The 19727-nt window shown below is 39.5% G+C and overlaps 4 protein-coding genes across 7 annotated transcripts; 2 read left to right on the plus strand and 2 right to left on the minus strand.

Moving 5' to 3' along the window:
- Nucleotides 1-1027: 1027 nt before the first annotated feature.
- On the plus strand, nt 1028-7586 carry LOC141805717 (alanine--glyoxylate aminotransferase 2, mitochondrial-like). Its single transcript, XM_074690897.1, has 14 exons — nt 1028-1124; nt 2311-2399; nt 2626-2816; nt 2906-3029; nt 3125-3219; nt 3294-3387; nt 3484-3577; nt 4508-4608; nt 4734-4826; nt 4918-5050; nt 5168-5256; nt 5549-5698; nt 6835-6933; nt 7485-7586. The coding sequence occupies exons 1-14, from the start codon at nt 1028-1030 to the stop codon at nt 7584-7586; spliced, it is 1551 nt and encodes a 516-aa protein (XP_074546998.1).
- Nucleotides 7211-13259, minus strand: dnajc21 (DnaJ heat shock protein family (Hsp40) member C21). Of its 3 annotated transcripts, none has more exons than XM_074690896.1 (12): nt 12801-13259; nt 12113-12206; nt 11891-12014; nt 11069-11200; nt 10582-10886; nt 10330-10496; nt 10102-10189; nt 9815-9994; nt 9653-9701; nt 9358-9500; nt 8776-8866; nt 7211-8372 (listed from the first exon to the last, which is right to left on the minus strand). In XM_074690896.1, the coding sequence occupies exons 1-12, from the start codon at nt 12895-12897 to the stop codon at nt 8211-8213; spliced, it is 1632 nt and encodes a 543-aa protein (XP_074546997.1). In that variant the 5' UTR covers nt 12898-13259; the 3' UTR covers nt 7211-8210. The 3 variants fall into 3 exon arrangements, with proteins under 3 accessions (XP_074546997.1, XP_074546995.1, XP_074546996.1); XM_074690894.1 differs by having other exon boundaries at nt 10102-10195; nt 12801-13258; XM_074690895.1 differs by having other exon boundaries at nt 8776-8863; nt 10102-10195; nt 12801-13257.
- Nucleotides 13260-13792: 533 nt separating this feature from the next.
- bxdc2 (brix domain containing 2) lies at nt 13793-17081 on the plus strand. Its single transcript, XM_074690658.1, has 10 exons — nt 13793-14037; nt 14343-14454; nt 14589-14632; nt 14710-14780; nt 14865-14914; nt 14993-15066; nt 15549-15599; nt 15815-15916; nt 16022-16150; nt 16252-17081. The coding sequence occupies exons 1-10, from the start codon at nt 13891-13893 to the stop codon at nt 16492-16494; spliced, it is 1023 nt and encodes a 340-aa protein (XP_074546759.1). The 5' UTR covers nt 13793-13890; the 3' UTR covers nt 16495-17081.
- Nucleotides 17067-19554, minus strand: rad1 (RAD1 homolog (S. pombe)). Of its 2 annotated transcripts, none has more exons than XM_074690660.1 (7): nt 19461-19554; nt 18872-19073; nt 18682-18790; nt 18419-18576; nt 18222-18322; nt 17971-18069; nt 17067-17856 (listed from the first exon to the last, which is right to left on the minus strand). In XM_074690660.1, exons 2-7 carry the CDS (start codon nt 19064-19066, stop codon nt 17679-17681), a joined length of 840 nt encoding a protein of 279 aa, XP_074546761.1. In that variant the 5' UTR covers nt 19067-19073; nt 19461-19554; the 3' UTR covers nt 17067-17678. The 2 variants fall into 2 exon arrangements, with proteins under 2 accessions (XP_074546761.1, XP_074546760.1); XM_074690659.1 differs by having other exon boundaries at nt 19372-19532.
- Nucleotides 19555-19727: the final 173 nt, after the last annotated feature.

Consider the following 19727-nt stretch of genomic DNA (forward strand, 5'->3'; position numbering starts at 1 on the left):
AAATTAATTGATCATAACACTTTCTAATGATTGACTTTGAGGGTGTGGTATCTTCTCTACTCCTGGTGACTTTGATCAGTGGGCGAAAAACAAATAACAGCCTTCTTCAGAACAATGTTTGGCAAGATATCTATGTCAGAGTCACAATGACTTTAAGAGAGGTGCAATGGGTCAAGGTGAAGAGCAGCAAACGGATCTGGTTTTTCCGTGAGCAGGCCCTCACAGCTGAATGGGGATGAGGTTAATGTAGGGCGTTTGTTTTTCAGTACTTTTCTGGGCATAAATCTGCATCTTTTCAAAGTTTATGATCAGGGATGGCTGTGTTTCTTCCTGTTGAGGATACAAGCAGATACAAGGTCAAAACAGCAGCCTACTGCAGCTGTGAGCAAAGTTAAGGAGAAAAAGACTTCGAAGTATGAAAAAAGCCTGTGAATTGTAATAAAAGAGGTGAGTTATGCATGTACAAATGGGCAGAGGTTTTTTACAAATCAAATGATTCAAGACAGCAGGATTAACTCTTTTTTTCACAGAATATATTTCTAAATGTGACAAGGTCCTCTGTTTTACCTCTGACTGATCAGAATTAGAAACGACTCAAATAAGTTTCCCACTTGACACAGATGTTTGAAAAAAATGGCGGCTGCCTGATTATAGTCGATGAGGATGCTCAAGATGAAAAAGTGGCACACAAATCACTGACCTCAGAGCAAGGATCGGGTCCTTTATGGCCTCCAAACAGGTTAGAACCAGCACCATCCACAACTTTGGCTTCCCTTATGACCTCAACTCCTGTTCAGTCAGCATGTACTGGAAATCTAATTACAAGATACCACTGGTTATATATTTATCAGTGTGACGCTGCAGAGATATCATTGTGATTTGGTGGGACCAGTGTGCCATTGGCTGATCTCTGTCCACCCATCACTTTGAAAACAGGACGCCTAAAGTGAGTCTGCTTCACACGTCTGAGACAGTGAGGAGAGAAGGATAGCTCAGAGAGAAAGAGAGCCCTCTGTGTCTGATCAACATGTATAAAGTTGTGTCCTCTCTGAGCGGCCGCTGTGCAGCTTTAACAGGACAGTCCAGCTGTTCCAGTGGTTTGGCCAAATTTCACCTGGGAAGTGGTAAGTCACAAAAAGTCTGTGCAGGTGGAAGATTATTCATCAGACAAGAGAGAATGAGATGAAATTTTCCTCTGGTAAATCTGATCAGCTTGTTTGTCATGAATTCATTCATTGATTCAAGATATTTAATATCTGGGTGATCTCCATCTATGAATCTATAAATAAGACTGAAAACATAAAATCATTGATTTAGTTGCTTCATTTCATTCACCAGTAGAAATGGTGCAAAAAAACATATTTTAATAATAACAATTTCACTGTCTGTGGATAGTTGTGCAAAGGCTTTATAAACTGCAGCAAATTCATATATAATACAAAACGCTGTCACTGATTGCAGAAACAGATAGAGCCCATTGTTAACTTATAAAATTTTAGTAGAAGCAGGCTTTTTATCAGGTCTGGATTATGGGGATGTTATCACAGTTCAGACCTTTCATTCTTCTCTTAAAACCTGAGATAAAGTTTATCACTCTGTTCACAGATTTATTCTTAGTTTCCTGCCCACACAACAATAATCCATTCAAACAAACATGTTCAAGTCAAATTATAATTAAAAAAAAAATAAAAAATCAGCATTTATTTTTTGGAGAAAATTCTAAAGTGATGTCTTATTGTAGCTTAGAGAAGAAATTTAATAAAGAAAAGAAACAAATATTTACATACATTCACTTACATTTCTACAAAATAGTGTGACATATTAAATTAGAGTTAAGAACATTTTTGTGTATCAGCATTTTCAGCCGAATCCATCACTTCTCTCGTGTCCTGTAGTAAATTATCTTCAGACCTCTAATCCTACCAGTCAAATCAGGTCACACCCAAACTGATCTCCTCAAGCTATCAGTTGACCGAGAAAAACAGGAGGTGCACCTTTCGTCTAATGTTACAAAGTTAGTGTAAGAGTTGGATATTAATTGACAGAAATTTGGGAATGTGAGGAAAACAAAAATAATGTACATCAGGTTGAAGTTTTTCAGTGGATAATGAGTAGCCAGGTTCAAGATCAGTGATTACTTCCTTCCGTCTGTTTGTTATCTTCTTAGGCAATGCTTAATTATTGGCTAGGGGTGTTTTGATGTGATGATCAGTTTACTATAAAGTAACTGCTACAGATTTTAGGGAAATGCCGCTTCAGGGTTGTTGCTGTGAGGCTTTGACGTACATATGAAAGTGGATCTTTCCGCAGGTGCAGCATGTCAGAAAGCATCTTTCCAGAGCCAGCCTGACGGCCTCCCAGATATGCCGCCGTGCAGTTTCAAACCACAGAAGTACAAGGTGAGAGTGATGTAATCCAAAGACTTTTTTCAGGGATTTTGTTTCTGCTTTTTCCTGCTGTTGGCACCTAAAAAAAAGGTCAGCATGTCATCTAAAGCTTGAGCCCCTAGATCTATATATAACTGCATTAAGTAGCTTAGCAGTCCAGCTTGTGTTCTTGAAAGTTCTGCCCTAGTAAAGGTCTTCATACTTTTGCACTCACTTTCTATCTATGCCTTCCCATCAGGGTATGTCCAAAGAGCAGATCATGGACATTCGTCGGCAGAACTGCAGCCCCGTGACCATGAAGATAACCTACTACAAGAAACCACTCTTCATCCATCAGGGGTTCATGCAGTGGATCTGGGATGTGGACGGGAGGCGGTACCTGGATCTGTTTGCTGGTGTGGCTACTGTCAGTGTGGGCCACTGCAACCCGTAAGGCCTGCTTTCTATCGTCCTGTAGCTCACAGAAAGCATCATCTGTCTAAAATCTGATGCTATAACACCAACTTCTTTACCTATAGGAAGGTGATAGCAGCTACAGAGAAGCAGATGAAGACGCTGTGGCACACGACAAACATTTACATCCATCCCACTCTTCATGAGTACTGTGAGAAACTGGCCTCCCTCTTACCAGATCCTCTGAAGGTGCTACGCTTGACTTATACACTGATAGAAGGAGAATGAACAGAAGAGTTAAATGCTAAATTTAAACATCTGCTGGTTCATGTTTCCGTCTTCAGGTTGTGTATCTGACTAACAGTGGCTCAGAGGCCAATGACCTGGCTATGCTGATTGCTCGACTCCACACAGGAAATTTTGACATCATTACTTTCAGGTACATGTAAGCCCTATTCATACATAAAAGTGATGTTGAAATGTTTCTAATTTGGTTTTATTTTTGTCTTCCAGGGGATCATACCATGGAGGCACCCAGCAGACTATGGGTCTAACCTCAAACTCACCGTACAAATACCCAATCCCAACAAGCTCAGGCTGCACTCATGTATGAATTCATGTCTAATCATGCAAATCACTACACTTTGATAGTTGTGTTTTATATAACTTATCACTTACTGACTGAGTGTCTGCCCATAAACAGACCATGTGTCCTGATGTGTTCAGAGGTCCGTGGGGAGGAAGCCACTGCAGGGACTCTCCTGTGCAGACCATCAGAGACTGTAGCTGTGCTGAAGGTACACAAACACATGAACAGGATGAAACTCACTGTGGAAAAACAGCTGTCATGTCTGAGATGATGCAGTCAGCTGGTGGTTAAGTCAACAAGAAAACTGAATGTTGCAACAAGAGCAGCAGCTTTAGACCTGAAGATTGAACCCCCAAAAATGAGTATGGTTAGTTGAAATGAAGTTTCACTTTCGTTGTTGTTGACAAGCCCCTTCTTGATTCTGATTGGTCCGTGATGGAGAAGTGACAGTGAAAAGTGTGGGGATGTCCCAAAGTTGAAATGTCAAGATCCACTGAGAGTGCTGAAAATGCTGAACTGCATGGAAAATAGGTGCTGCCTGTCTGAGACTAAAGTCAGAGTTTTGAATTCATTAACTTCATATTCATTAAGAGAAAATTCATACATTTGACTTCAACCCACTTGTGCATCAAATAATAAATCATGTGTTGTATGTATTATTGTTCTAAAGGCATGAAAACAAATATTTTCTTTTTTCTTTTTAATATATTTATTTTTCATAAAGTTCCATAAAGTATAGGTGCCTGAGCATTCGATACATGAACTAAGTGTAAAAATGAATTAAATTGAGTAGTTTGTTGGTTCCATTAAATGCAGTTCCACCATAGAAACCTTTGCATTTAGGAGGTAATTAAACTTGAACAAGCGGCAAGCTCCTGCCTAAAAACATTCAGCCTATGTGTAAGGGCTAAAGAGCGCAATCCATCAAGTGTCCACTTGAGGCTGTCAGCGAAAAAAAATTGGAAAGCGCATACACATTAAGCCAGAAAAACAGACTTTCACAGCATTAAAAAAAGAAACATATTTACATACAGGTTAACAGGCCTTGGTCCCAATAGCTAATTGCTCTGGGGGGGTGATTTTTTTCCCAATCAGAGGTGCAGCTCATGTTTACTGTGTTTATCTTGTAACTCTACAGGTCAGTGCATGGCAAATGACAAATATATTGGACAGCTCAAAGAAACATTTGCTACAAGTGTCCCAAGTCGAATCGCTGCTTTCTTTGGAGAGCCCATTCAGGTACTTACTGCATTTCAAATTACAGCTTTTAACCAGAATAACAACGCCCAAACTTTGTGAATTATTTTTCTTATCATGCTATTTGTGTTGGGACTTTGAGATGTGCTTGTTTTTTGGTCATACAGGGGATGGGAGGATCTGTGCAGTATCCCAAAAACTACTTCAAAGAGGCGTACAAACTCGTGAGGGAAAGAGGAGGGCTCTGCATCGCTGATGAGGTTTGTTTCATGCCACAAGTCAAAGAAAAATACCAGCTTTACACCTTAAATTTCGATTGATAAAAACACTCATTTGTTCCCATCTGGGCAGGTCCAGACTGCATTTGGAAGAACAGGAACTCATTTCTGGGGTTTTGAAGGTCATGAGGTCATTCCTGATGTTGTCACCATGGCAAAGGGCATTGGTAATGGATTCCCTATGGGAGCTGTTGTTACAACACCAGGTGAGATTATTCTGTAACCCGGTAAATATTTGATGTGTTTGCAAGATTAGATCATATGATTAGACTTAATCCAGATATTTTTAAGGTTTTAAAGTCTTTTTAAACACTGTTTTTCAGAAATTGCCGCATCTTTTAATAAGGCCTATCACTTCAACACCTTTGGAGGAAGTCCTTTAGCTTGTGCTGTCGCTTCATCAGTGCTTGATGTAAGAGTTTTTCTCCTCTCAGTCATTCTCATTGTCATAGGGGGGTTTAATTCATCAAAACCAAGCCTTTTCTTATTTTTTTTCTATCCAAAAAAAAAAAGAAGCTAAATCTATATCTCTATATTGTGTTTTTTTCTGTTGCAACACACACATATCTGTCAGCCATGTAAATCTCATCCTGGGTGTTAAATAGAATCTCAAATCAAAAGGGACAGTCTCATATACAGTTTGAGCACATTCAGTATCATGAGAGTGCAACAATTGAAAAAAGTGAAAGGATTTCCCTCAACAGACCATCAAAGAAGACAACATACAACAGAACTGTCTCACTGTGGGGACCTACCTCATGACTGAAATGAAGAAACTCAGAGACAAGTACGAGATCATTGGTGATGTCCGCGGGAAAGGCCTGCAGATCGGTGTGGAAATGGTCACAGACAAGGTACAGACATGAGTAGCACCTGTAACTCTGAACAAATTCACCTTACCTGAAAAACAGTGTGTGCAGAAAGGACAACATTTCTGTTCTGATTATGATTGTATATTAGCTATAGCATAGTTAAGTCTTGAAGGTACTGTTGAAAAAGGAACAAACACATTACAGTTTTTCTGCTTTACCAGATAAATGTACTGTTTGATATTTGCATAACCAATACCTGGGTTGACTAACACTTCAAACTACAGCTTTAGGAGGCTGTGAGGACTTTCTAAGAGATCTTGAAAAAGTTTCCCTTCTAAATACATGCCTGATCTTAATCCACACTTTAAAACAAGATTATCAGCACCTATATAGGTAAATCCTAAATGCTACTTCTTAACTTTCCAATCAGGTCAAGCAGGACTGGATAAATTTACTGCACATCAAAGTCGCTATGACAAGTAGTTTAGTAGTGAGAAGAGAAATGTGTTTTTTTGCCTCTGGTGGACATACGAGCCTAATTGTCAGACAGAAAAAGGACAGGAGGCAGAAGAAAGCATTAGAGCACGAGCTAAAGGCTAAAACACAAGCTGAAGGCTAAAACAGGATGAAAAGGCTAAAACATGAGTCAAAGGCTAAAACTGTTTGTAATAATGTTCATTCCAACCCACATGCAGCAGTTATTGTGCAGTTGTCTGTTCCAGCTTGAGAGTCTATCAATAAAATCATAATAAAAAGAGTGAGGTTACCTTAGCTCTGCTTTGTAGATGTGTAGGACATAACAAGGATTCACGAGAGCACCGGGCTGCCAGTAACAAGAAATAGAGCAGGCTACTAAACTACAGCCCAAAAAGACAAAGTTTACTTGTTGTCACGTTTCAAATTACAGCGCTACATAATTGTAACTGTTGCATTGTATACAGTAAAACAAACACACGCCTTGTTAAGAATCATCATCAGGGTGAAGATTAATTGAAGATTGACCCTGAAGAAAGCTCCCTCCATATCATGTTTTCTGTTCTGTTTTAGAAATCAATTTTTACATCACTGGCATTCATAGAAACTGTTTATTGTTGTTTTTTAAGGACATTTAGCACAATAAGTTTGCTATTTAGGCAAAGGCAGGTGGAGAGGAGCTTGTAACTCTGTTTGCTGCACAGGTCAGCAGAGACCCGCTGCCTCCTGAGGACATCAGTGAGATCTTTGAGGACGTCAAGGACATGGGAGTCCTGATTGGAAAAGGAGGACTGTATGGACAGGTAAAAATGCAAACAAAACTTTAGCTTCAGTCTTTGAGCAAATTTTTCTACAGTGATCAGCAGCATGTGGCAATACCACGGCTACAGACACCCCAAGAAACTTTGAGACAGAAACTGACTCCTAGACTGAATAAATAAATAAATTGTGTTTTTATTTTCTGAAGTCCTTAGAAATATCATGCCAAACTGTTGTCATTATCCCCACAATTTCAATTACAAAACTGTGTGAAGAACTTCTACTTTTGTTTTAATTTCAATAAAAATATTTCTTGGGTAAGGGGGTTGAATAAAAAGATGTATTAAAATAATTTAAAGATCAATATTTTGATTTGGGATTATAAACATTTTTGGCTTGCTCCAAACTTACTTCAGAGTAACATCCTCACTTTGAGAGTTGTATTACAATTTTTCAAGTAAATGTTCTGTAATTTGAGAATAAAGTTTTATTGTAACTGCCTTTAAACTATAGAGGGGAGTTTGTTGTTCTTTAATTACACTCAGTATCCCTGGTGCTCCAAAAATGCCCGTCTTCTGTTTTCTCACCACTTCAGACCTTCCGCGTTCAACCGCCCATGTGCATCACAAAGCAGGATGTCGACTTCTTCCTGGCAGTTTTTAACAAGGCCCTCCAAAACTACATGAGCCGACACTAAACAGGTTATACAAGACTGCAGACCAATTGTGGAAACCCTCAGCAGAAGACTGCATCTTTATAAACCTTTTTTTATTCTGTGTGCAACTTAACGCTTGGCTATGATTTGTTTCTCATTGTGAAGACTGACAACTTCTCTTTTGAAGATGAAAAAGTGGAATAAAAAGAAGAAAATGAATCATTTCTACTTTAAATCAACATTATTTTCATTATTTGGCCGTCAGCAGTTTATTTGTTGTTACTGCTTTCAATCAATATGTGCTCAACAGATGTGCTCAAATATGAGACATTGTTCATTTCCTCTCAAATAAAACAGCAGTAAAACTGTACATTAAATATTTTTGTTAAAAACCAAGACTGGGGTGTTAATGCGTGTTATTTAAAGTTGTTGTAGAAATACTGTCATGCAGTATCACTTTATTCTTTTATAATTCAGCAATACCACTTTCTCTTTTTGACAAACAGATGAAAGGGGCCAAAGGGGAATTTTGTACACCTTCATCAATACAGAGATTTGCATACGCTTCAGGGAGAGGTTTAAAAATCAGCTCTCAGTCAGTCAGTCCATTAAAGTCCTCTTTAGGTCATAGTGACCTGTGTCCCTGCAGAGTCCGGACTCCTCAGGCTATCTGTTCTTCTTCTTGTCCTTTTTGCTCTTACTTGTGGAGCTGTGAGGAAGGTTTGAAGAGAGAGCTGAGGCGTGGCCGCTTGTCTTTAGATGGTCGAACAGCTTGTTTCTGGTGGGGAATTCGTTGTTACAGGTCACACAGCGCAGGAGGACTTCCTTCTGAGGGTGGGAATGGAGATAACAGATTTGATACAACAAGTACAGATAACTGTAGGACAAAGAAAATTGAACTTACAGTGATGATTAGAAGAAAACTTTGACAGCCCTCTCAAAAAAAGTTACTGCTTCACTCAACAAAAAGTCTTATCCCACTTTCTCCCTATTGCCTCAGTCATGACCTATCACTCATAAAAGGTTGTTGGAGTATGAAACATTGAAAGGGTCTTAATCTGACACCTAATCCATTTACCGTAAGCAACAAAAATAAATAAGACATTAAATCATGTTAACCTTTATGTTGATGCACTTTGCTTTTGTACCTTAGCTAAAAACTCCTCACGGTAGCTTTCAGAAAACTGCAAACATACATCAGACCTTAAACTCTGAGCATGACAGTACACACCTCAGGATTCGGTTCTCCTCCCATGTTGGATTTGACATTCTTCGGTTTGTCTTTTCCTCCTCCTTTCTTTCCTTTCGTCTTCCCGCAGCTGCTGAGGCACAATTTTTAAAAACAATAATATAAGAAGACCCTTTAAGAAAATCCTGCCTCAATCAGGGATTAACTCTTTAACATCCCTCATTTTTTTCAAGAAACAAAACAAAACAAAAAAAAACGCACTGCTTTAGCTTTTTCTGTTCAGCAGGTCAGTCAGCAGAGAGACACTGTTACTGACTGCATATCAGAGCATCATGGTTGTATTCATTTTTTATTTCAATTTTCTGGGAATTCAACTGGGGCTTGTGGAAAATAAACCATTAAGTTATTGTACGCTGAAGTGTTTCAGCTTCCTCTGCTGCCCCCTAGTGTCAAAACTAACGAGTCACAGCAGCATTGTACAGCATGTTAAGTATCAGTGCAGGTGAATTAGCTTTACCTTATTATTCTCACAGTAGGATGAGATAAAGATAACCTGTGTGTTTAAGCTGAAGCTCAAAGAGGACATTTCACTGAGCTCCAGATAGAGAAAAAAACTTGTCTGACCTCTTCACTTCCACTGGAGGGAGATCTTCTTGTGTCTCAGGCTCTGTGGGCTCTGCAGTCTCTGCCGGTTTCTCAGGGGCTTCTTCCTCGTTAGTGGTTGGTTTTGCTTTCTCCTCCTTCTCTTCCTCCTCTGCGACAGTGCTCTGCTCATAAGGAGAAAAGCATGAATAGAGAGTCGAGGGGTTTGCTCTTTCTAACACTTCTCAGTTTTTTTCTCTATTTCAGTCTGACACAGGAGTCAGGGCTGAAACTGAAGGGAGTGCATATACTTATGGGAAGGAATGATTATACTCACAGTTACTACTTTCTGCTGTTTCTTTTTTCTCTTTTGCTTTTTGGACAGCCTGCACAGGTTGGAATAAAAAAAAACATTTCAACTCAGAGGGTAATAAAAATTACACCAACATCCAGGGGAAAAGTTTGGTTCTTTTTATCTTCATCACATCCAGATACATACTTCTGCCTTGGTTTGTCTTCCTCCTCTTCTTCCTCTCCATCCTCTTCCTGCTCCTCTTCCTCCTCTCTTCCATCTTTTCCATTGAGATTCAAACCAAGAAGTTCGTCTTCTTCCTCCAGCTGTTGCCGCAACAAGGCAACCATCTCTCTGTGCTTTTTGGATTTCCCGTGGTTTTTCATACTGCAGGGAAAAAAAGGATGGAATAAAAAAATTAAGTAGCCCAGCAAAAGAGTCAGCATGTAGCATCAAATAATAGCAAGAAGGTGGAAAGGTGGGAGGTTACTCACGCTTTATCTGATTTAAAGGATTTGTCGCAGGCCGGGCAGTACAGGTCATCATAATAGTCATTATTTAATTCATCTTCATCAGCCTGCTCTGCATCTGGGAAAAACAACCAGCATCAGAAACAAGCAAGGCAACACTGAAGCAGACCAAATGGACCAATCACAGCTCCCTGTTTCCCCTCGATTTCAAGAACCATTTATCCAAATCTTAAAATGAAAAATCACGCTGACCTTCTCCCTCTACTTCGTTCTTTTCCTGTGTTTCAGCATCCAACTCTTCATCGTCACTCTCCGATGCGTCTCCAAACTCTTCTCCGTACTGAGCTTCTATCTGCTGCAGCTCCTTCTCTAGCTCAGACATGGCCGCCCAGCTCTGCTCCTTGTACTCCTCTGCCAGTCTTGGATCAAGATTCAGTACGGCGTTATTAGTATCAAGAAGAAAGTAAGAAAAAAGTGATGAAGAAGTCACAAACTACAGCTCACTTGGCTTGGTCGAGCCTCTGTTTCCGCCTCATCTCCTCCACCTTCTTGGCCTTCTCAGCGTTCTGCTCCTCAACCAGCTTCCTGTGAGCCTGCACACGACGGTCACGCTTGCGTACAAAAGCTACCAGTTGTCGTACGAGCTCGTTGCGCTCTTTTCGGCCCTTCTCTCTGGTTTTCTTATTCTCCTTCTCCATTGCTCTTTTCTCCCAGCGGTTGGAGGCCTGCCTCGTGTCATACTCCTCCTTCCAGGCAAAGTTTTTACGGGTGCAGAAGCTTTGCCAGTAGCCGTAAAACACATGAACTACCTGTTACATGAAAATAAAGCTGATTAAGTACAAAAAAAATCTAAAGATGTTCATATTTGTTGCATCTTCAGTTCTTTTAAGTTGATTTATTTATAGAGGGATTATTTTTAAACACTGAAAAAATCAACAAAAATAAAATCAGGATCACTGATTATAAAGTTAAAAGAGCAGGGCTGGCCTACAGAATCATAGTCGCTCTGAGAGTCTCCAAAGGGAGGAAACGCCTCCTCCTCTTCCTCATCGTCCACCTTTCCATGCTCCATCTCCTCCTTAACAATGGACTCAAAGAGATTCCTGTAGATTGTGTAAAAGCCCTAGAGAGGAAAAGCAGATCAAGAGGGAATAACAAAGGGGAGAAAACACATCTTTAGGAGATTGTGTAACAAGCAGCATGAAAACAGTTTGTGGTTGACTTTTGCAGACTGAAGGAGACTGGATTTCGTCAGTGACATATTTTTCTGTGCATCCAAACTTCTACTGCTGATCTAAATGCTGGCCTGTCTTTAATCAGCCTTTTGATAATCTCATTACCCGTTCCTCTAACTTGTACAGTTATCCAACAGGGACAGGCAGTCTGGTCTGTTATTAAGTTGTGTAGGGTCACGAGACAATGACGTTGCATGACATGTAATCACTAGTTATATTTAAAAAAAGTTTTCATGCAGAAACTTCTGAGACATTACAATTTTAATTCTTAAAAAGATAACTCTTTTAGGTGTTAGAAATCAACATTTCTGCACTGAAGGTCACGGTGAGCCCCCTGTTTCATAATGTAGGATGTAATTTGTAAGTTAAAAACCCAAACATTGAGCTATGCAGTCTGGCTTTCTCCACTGCCCTTTGGTAGGAAAGTGAGACAAAGCTGATTAAAGACATGCTTTTCATTGCAAAGCCTATTTGAAACAGCTCTCTACAGACACGCGTGCAAACAAAGTAATGTAACTTAGGGTTGTCTGACGTTGCAGGTGTGTTAATACATTGACATCTTGTTAAATTAACTATACCTTTTCATCATCTCCAAAGCCAGAGTAGCAGGTGACTGTGAAATACTGCAGCAGGTCAATGCTGTCATCTTCGTAGTCTCCAGTCACTCCTCCCTTCAGCAGAGCATCTCGGTGATTGTCATACCTGCAAAACAGATCGAGACAGGTTTGGAAATAAACATGGGAGCAGATCATTTTTGTTGGGGATGGACTCCTTGTAAATGCAGAGAAATGTATCCTCACCATGCTCTCTCCTGTGGATCACTCAGGACATCATAAGCTGCCTGAATCAGCTTAAACTGTTCTGCAGCATCCTCAGCGTTATCCAAGTTTTTATCTGAAAATTTCAAAGAAAAAAAAACAGTTTTGATGATGAAAAAAGTTCTTGCATGCATCATTGTACATTTCAGATATTTCCATCTTAAGACACAGTAAGCAAATGGAATAGCAGCAGACTCAAATTATCCGAGCCAAAGAAAAAATACTGATAAAGCAACAAATGTGTTGCTATATCTGACAGTAAGTAAACTCAGTTTACAATCAATACTTGTGATTGTTTTACTGTTGCAGACATATACACTGTGAAATTATGAGGACTATATAAATGACAGAAATACAGCTTCCAAAATTCATAGATAAATATTGAGCGATCCTTCAAACTGACCTATCTACAACCTACATTACATGGTTTAGATGGTAAACAAGTAAAAATATTGATTCTAAATGCGCTAGGGTGAGATTCTTGCCATACAACATACGATAAACAACATTGTTTAATAGGTCACAGTGAATAACAACAGCACATCATTTCATTTGTTTACGTCTTTAACTAATATTTATATAACCTTAATACATACGTTAACGTGAATTCAAAGATTAAATAAAGAAAGTTGTGAAATTAAAAACACCAGCATGTCACTAGTCTTCTTACCAGGGTGCCATTTCAGAGCCAGTTTACGATAAGCTTTCTTCAGGTCGTCGTCTCCTGCGTCTCGTTTCACACCCAACACTTCATAGTGGCACTTCATTATGAATAAAAATGTAATAAAAACTCGACTTTGAAAGAAACACTCAATTATTGTTCTCGCGTTATTCACGTTGCTTAGACAGAGCTAATTGTAGCATGAGCTAGTCGCAGCATGTCAGCAACCATAAAGCGCCTTAAATAGATTTCTAGTGAATGACAAACTTTAAAAGAAGAAGCGACATTAATTTAGCCTCTAGTCGTACATGTCTAAATATTTCCTATAGTATTTAAATGCACAAATTGCATCGTTTGGTTGTTGTCACACAGATGAATGATAGAACTGCCGGCTGGTGTCGCGATATCTCGCGAGAGTTGGTCTTCTTCGCTTGATTATTTCGGCAGACTGAACGTGGAACAGGCTCAACAGAGTCCTCCTGCCGCATGTGTGCTTTATTCTTCAGTTTATGAGTATACCCTGTTTACTTTGTATGGAGGCTCTAAAAAATACACATTGACACATTTAAGATACTCAGTGATATTAGAGAGAAAAAAGAAAAAGCTAAATAAACCAATGACACCAGGATGCCAAAAGAAGACAAAAAAACTTACACTACATACAAGGATCTGGGAAAAGAAAGGCTTTTTAATGCCCTTCTCCGTTTTTTTAAGTTCAATCCATTCAGTTCCACATTTAGAAAAACAGAGATAAACAATAAAAATCTCTTCCTTGAGACCACGACATATAATTTATGCTTTCCTCTTTATATCCACTCAACAATACGTACCTTCGTTCATACTTACCTACGTTCTGTAGACAGATTCTTTGTTTTATAACACTAAAAGCATTATGACCATAGAGTGTATAAAACATGACTTTGACATTATAATGCCTATGTCGCATAAAATTACTGATATGAGTAGCAGCAGTACCAGTTACACACCGCTTGGAGTCACCCCTTCTCAACCATGCACACGTGGTGTTGTTTTAGCAGGATGCTCTAACTCGTGTCTGTGTCCACGCGAGATTTTGTTGAACTACAAACCTATCGCAAACATGGCGGCGTTCAAGAGAAAACGTGGAACACTTGGTGCCGAGAAAAAAGCAAAGAAAGTAAAGTTTGTTTCAGGTGGAGGGGAAGAATTAAATGAAGTCGACGAGGAAATCAAGAATGAGGTCACGATTCCAGCACCAGTTTCTATGGTACGTTTTCGAGCTTGTCATGTACCAGTGAGGTTCGGATCCAGCAAGCTAACTTAACATTTTTGTATGGGCTTGGATAATGTGTTTTTTATTTTTATTTTCACATCTCTCCAGTCTTTACTCTGAGGCTGCAATGGATTTATATACCATGTCATTTTACGCGTGCAAATTACAAAAAGGTTTACGCTGCAACTAGCTTTGCTCACAAGAGGCCTCTCAGATGTGAGGGAAAAATGTGTAGCCTCAGATTATGTATATGTTGTTCCGACTGTCTCTTTAATCATGAGTTGTTCCTTCTTTAACAGGGTAAATGGACCAACAAGGAAAGGGTTCTCATTTTCTCCTCCAGAGGCATCAACTTCAGAACAAGGCATCTGATGCAGGACCTGAGGACATTGATGCCTCATTCAAAAGCAGGTAAGAACAGCCTCCCCTTCACTTATTTCCTCACTTCTTTCTGATTAATGTCCTCACATAAGATCCATTTAATGTAGTGCCTTCAGTTATAGCTTTTGGATATCTAACTGTCGAGCCATTTCTGTGTTTTCCAGATACAAAAATGGACAGGAAAGATAAACTGTTTGTTGTGAATGAGGTGGGTTTATTATCGGAAAAGTTGCTTTCAATATTGAATGAGGTGATACATTTCTCATAACATGCATCTGTTTGTAGGTGTGTGAAATTAAAAACTGCAACAAGTGCCTCTTTTTTGAGGCCAAAAAGAAACAGGACCTCTATATGTGGTAAGGCCTTTCAAACTATCTGATATTGACCCCTGATACCAGTCTTACATTAAGCATGCAGTAAGTATTATTTCTGTCTCACAGGATTTCAAACACCCCCCATGGACCTTCTGCAAAATTTCTGGTTCAAAACAGTGAGTAACTTCTCCACTAAGGTGTTGAAATGCTGAACGCAGCATCATGTAGAAAACTGATTTATGTTTCCTCCTCAGTTCACACACTGGCTGAACTCAAGATGACAGGAAACTGCCTGAAAGGATCCAGACCACTGCTGTCATTTGATCCTGTGAGTATCAGTCGTGTATTTGATCGCTGTTTGGCTAATAATGCTTAGAGACTATGTTTGATATTCGAATGTACACTAAAACATCACAGTGAATAAATATTATTGTTTACATGAAAAATCTGCTAATCTTAAAATGTCTTTCAAATTTCTAGATTCATGGTATGTTTTGGTCAAACCTTAAGGGAGTTTATCATAATATTGTACTAGTTTATTCCATGTGTTCTATGACATTCAGATGGTTTAACACTGATTTCAACACACAACTATTATAAATCTTTTCTACTCTTCTGCTAGTTTGTACGCACTCCACATTTAAACAATTGAAACCCAGCACTTAATTATCTTTTCCATTTGCTGAAAGTGAAACTATTTCACCAAGCTATACCTTAGGGGACTTAAACACATCATGCATTTGGGTAAGGACTTTCTATACCCAGAAAGTATCTAATCTCTATGTCTCTCCTTTGTTGTTCATCCTGCAGAAATTTGACAAAGAGCCCCACTATGCTTTGTTGAAGGAGCTCTTCACTCAGGTGGGTACACAAGATGCACGTCAGAAAACGCTGGTTTGCTGATGGTTAAAATTTACAATCAGATTGAACTTGAACTTTCACTTATGTGCCGCAAAATAATACATGACATTTAGTTGCTGAAAATGAAGCTTAGGGGATGAGGCTTTTTTTTAAGACTTTTAGTTTCTGAAAGAGCTATCAAAATCTAAGTTTTGTCAATACTTGTTCCTTCGCAGACATTTTCTACTCCACGCTACCACCCAAAGAGTCAGCCTTTTGTGGACCACATCTTCACGTTCACCATTGCAGATAACAGAATATGGTTTAGAAACTATCAGGTAATTTTCTGCTCCCCTTGCCTTTATTCACTTATTTGATTTCACCTTCAATCAGTATATGCATATTTGACTGCTTTTGACATTATTCCTCTGCACCACTTTTAGATCATTGAAGAAGATGCCTCTCTGGTGGAGATCGGCCCTCGCTTTGTGCTCAACCTCATCAAGATCTTTCAGGGCAGCTTTGGAGGACCCACACTCTATGAAAACCCAAGCTTCCAGTCTCCGAACATGGTAAAATCCAGTGTACATCATAAACATGAGGTGCTTTTTCCAACATGTGCGTCACACAATGCCATGCTGATTTTGTGAGTCGCTTCTCTTTTCACCCGCAGCATCGACGTGAGATCCGTTTGGCAGCTGCAGCCAGAGTAAGAGAAAAGCAGATGGTGAAGGAGCTGCAGAAGATAAAGAGGACTGAAGCAAAGGAGGAAGTGGATAAGGACGTCACAGCAGACGTCTTCTTAACACCAGCTGAAGAAAAGCCTGTGCACATCGAGACAGAGGCTCCAGAGCCGAAAGTTGTGAAGAAGAACAAACACAAAGCTTTCAAAAGACAGAGGATGGCACGCAGGTAACTGAAGGGACACTAAGTCAGCGCTTTTACTGCTGCCACCATGCAGATTGTCTGGAGAAAATCTTTGTATGCTACAGTGTAGTTGAGTCATGTCTGAAGTTCAATGAGGTTACACTTGACTTGGTGTTGTGATCTTCTACGCAACAAGTTTGAAAATACATTAGGAACTTGAATTTGATGTTGTGGTTGGTATATGGAAACCCTGAGCAGACATTCATCACTTCATTTGGTTTATTCAATCTTATTGTTGTAAGTTCATGTTTCTCTTATTGTGGGGCATTTATTCAACATCCAGTGATCATAAATCATGATCATAAATCTTACCAGATTTGGGAAAGTATAAAAATGGATGAATACAGGATGGCAAGACCTCACACTGCTCAACCCCTCTAGTTTGTTTGTTTTCTGGATCACCTTGAAATTATCATACCTTTGGATGCGTGTCTGCTTGGGATTGCCATAAAGTGCATATTTGGCTCCTTCATTTTTCCCATTAAATCTCTATCCCTGTCTATGAAAGTCTTGTTTTCTACAATACTGTGAAAATCACAGATCATCCCACCTTATTTGTTAAAAAAAATTCTTGGTATTGTTTTTCTTTAACTACTGTTTTTTAATGTCATGGAAATAAAACAATACAGTCACACTGCCAGTCTCATCTGAGTAATTCTACAAACAAATTTGGAATCCTGAAAGGTTCACATACTATAAAACACACCTCATAAAACTATCAATGAGTCAGTATTTCTTAAATTGTTGTTTTATGGATGTCAATCAGCTCATTGCATGAGTCTATAACAGGAGACAGCCCAGAAACATGAGATCAGGGACTAATTGCAGCAGATTTCAAAATCCTGTAAAGCAGTATTGTTTGGGTTTAAGTTGGCAGAGTGTATCTACTCAAAAAAAAAACATGGCATATCAGTTCTTCAGTAACTGTACATTCTCTTACTTCTCATGTCTGAAATTTGAATTTGCGCTGCCAACAGCTGCAAAAACCTGGAACTGGTTGATCAAAAAAAATCCTCAATGTAGTCTCTCATTGTGCCTGTTTAGTCAAGCATTTGTTCCTGCATGTGTCTCATGGTAGTCCTGCCCCCTCTGACATTCATCTTCTCATATAAAGCAAATGGGAACCCAAATGGGTAAAGTTTCCTGTAAACAAAGAAGTCCAACAGCATGTATTCACTCCTCCTCCACCTCTTCATCAGGACAACAGTAATATTCCACAAAACAGTTCTGCCCGTCATCATTCCTGATCAGATACTGCAGTGAGAGGAAGCCCCTGCTGTCTGTCCTTACAGAGACTTTGCAGGACAGAGCCAGAGCTTTAGTGGAGGGCTTTAGCAGGGACATTTTGTACCTGTTAAAGGAAACGGAGAGAGCAGAAGAGTAAAACTCAGCACTAGAATTACGAGACATGTATTATGAATGGGTGGCGTTAGAGCTAGTAATCATTCTGTTTGGCTGTGCCAACCTGTTAGTTTGTGTTTTGGTACATTGGAACAGCTCCATCATGTCAGAGTCTTTTGGATAGTCATAATGGGCGTTTCCAGAGTTCCCAAATGTAGACAACCTGGAAAACAGAACCAAACCTAGGATCAGCTTTAAGCAGCAGTGCCGAAGTGTGAATGAGTAGGGTTAGTATTCTGACTTGACAGATTAAAAATCTTGTAATAAATCTTGTTTGTAAATTGCTTGATAGGTAAGCAAAGAGGGAAAACAGACCTGAAGTACGGTTGACTCGGGGACATGGTGATCTGAAGCACCTCGCTGGTCATATCCAGTTCAGAGAAAGCTTCTTTCAGACTCTCTGACAACAGGATCACCTTTGAAAATGGTGATCGGGTCAAGAATTTGGATTAATGGTGTAAAAAGATTTTCACATGCTATACATTTCATCTGATTAAATATCACAAGTCCACCTTGTTTGTAACATTGCTACTGCAGAACTCAAAGTCGATTGGCTCCTCTGGTTCTTGGGTGTTTATTTTGCACACAGTCACAACTCCACCTTCCTCCAAGAACAGGGTCAGAGGGTAACCGTATCCTTTGTAGCACATCCGTAAGGCTGTTGATACTCCTGGAACATCAAGGCAGACAATTAAAATGCAAAGACTTACCCATGAATGAACCAGAAGTAAAACACAAAAACTCACCCCACCAATCAACATCAACTAATGTTTACCTGGCACTGTGCTTCCTCCAAATATATTAAGGCAGTCCAGCAGAACTGTGAGGTTGACCTGGAAACCCACCAGATCTTCCTTTATAGTATACTCTTGGAAAATCCCAGCCTGGAATGAAAGAAAGCATGTTTATTCCTTCATGTATCACCAGCATAGGCAAGTTTTTAAATATACATGTGGCAAATGTACCTGGATGAAAGCATTAGCTTGCAGACACTTGGAGTCCTCCACAGTGACTTTGAGGCCGTTAGGTGTAGCACTGAAGATGGCATGGTCTTTGAAGGTGATGGCTTTCAAGATGTTTGACAGATTTCGAGCATTATCCAAGCTGGCAACTAAAATGTAGTCTTCACCATCAGCTTGTGACTGAGTTAACAGCGGCATTTAGGCACTAAAAGGTAGATTAATGCAACAAATTACATGTTTGGACAGCAAGACAGTACAAATACTGTGATATACCAGCTACTCAAAGAGCTGAACATGTCAACAGGTGTGTATAATTTACATCGAGCAGGATGACAGTTTTAAGTTGTATTTAACAGCGAACTCACTATCAATAGGGAAAACTGTACCATAAGCGATAAATAATAGAAATTCAATGGAATTTCATTTTCCCATTTGTAAGCTAGGTCACATAACAACAAAAAAACACATGGGGAAATGTTTGCAGGCGTCAAGCGCTGACTTACGCAAATTTCAGAGCAAATTCTCTCCCTTGAACCACCTTGACTCAAATTTGTCGTTGTTAAAACTCAAGAAACGTAGTTCTGACACTCACGGTTCAGTTTTGAAGATGAGCGCCCCGAAAACTACAACTTCCGGATCTTGGTGCACACTGCCACGGAAGTAATCCCTGCGCATGCGCGAAAGCGTTCCAGAGACTTCGCTCGTCATCCGGACCAAAACACACGGTAAGGAACCTTGTTACAGCTATAATCCGTGACCACACTGGGTTTTTAAGACATTAATACTTTTTTTTCTAACATTACTGCATTCTTAGGCCGGACAATGACATATTTGTAAAGGTTAACTCGAATTTTCGATG

This window comes from Halichoeres trimaculatus, unplaced genomic scaffold, assembly GCF_033239565.1.
Source record: "Halichoeres trimaculatus isolate MK-OKI-2021-1 unplaced genomic scaffold, fHalTri1.1 fHalTri1_scaffold_16, whole genome shotgun sequence".
Classification (NCBI taxonomy): domain Eukaryota; kingdom Metazoa; phylum Chordata; class Actinopteri; order Labriformes; family Labridae; genus Halichoeres; species Halichoeres trimaculatus.

Bases quoted from the DNA above. Each gene is read 5' to 3' on its own strand.
- LOC141805717 (XM_074690897.1), top strand. From the start codon at position 1,028: ATGTATAAAGTTGTGTCCTCTCTGAGCGGCCGCTGTGCAGCTTTAACA. The intron at 1,125-2,310 runs GTAAGTCACAAA...ATCTTTCCGCAG, and splicing joins CAAATTTCACCTGGGAAGTG to GTGCAGCATGTCAGAAAGCA. The intron at 4,827-4,917 runs GTTTGTTTCATG...CCATCTGGGCAG, and splicing joins GGCTCTGCATCGCTGATGAG to GTCCAGACTGCATTTGGAAG.
- dnajc21 (XM_074690894.1), bottom strand. From the start codon at position 12,897: ATGAAGTGCCACTATGAAGTGTTGGGTGTGAAACGAGACGCAGGAGAC. The intron at 12,207-12,800 runs GTAAGAAGACTA...TGAAATTTTCAG, and splicing joins GGCTCTGAAATGGCACCCTG to ATAAAAACTTGGATAACGCT. The intron at 9,501-9,652 runs GTGAGTATAATC...CCTTATGAGCAG, and splicing joins AACAGCAGAAAGTAGTAACT to AGCACTGTCGCAGAGGAGGA.
- bxdc2 (XM_074690658.1), top strand. From the start codon at position 13,891: ATGGCGGCGTTCAAGAGAAAACGTGGAACACTTGGTGCCGAGAAAAAA. The intron at 14,455-14,588 runs GTAAGAACAGCC...TGTGTTTTCCAG, and splicing joins GATGCCTCATTCAAAAGCAG to ATACAAAAATGGACAGGAAA. The intron at 14,915-14,992 runs GTGAGTAACTTC...TTTCCTCCTCAG, and splicing joins AAAATTTCTGGTTCAAAACA to TTCACACACTGGCTGAACTC.
- rad1 (XM_074690660.1), bottom strand. From the start codon at position 19,066: ATGCCGCTGTTAACTCAGTCACAAGCTGATGGTGAAGACTACATTTTA. The intron at 18,577-18,681 runs GTAAACATTAGT...TTGATGTTCCAG, and splicing joins TGGAGGAAGCACAGTGCCAG to GAGTATCAACAGCCTTACGG. The intron at 18,323-18,418 runs GTGGACTTGTGA...CCATTTTCAAAG, and splicing joins GTAGCAATGTTACAAACAAG to GTGATCCTGTTGTCAGAGAG.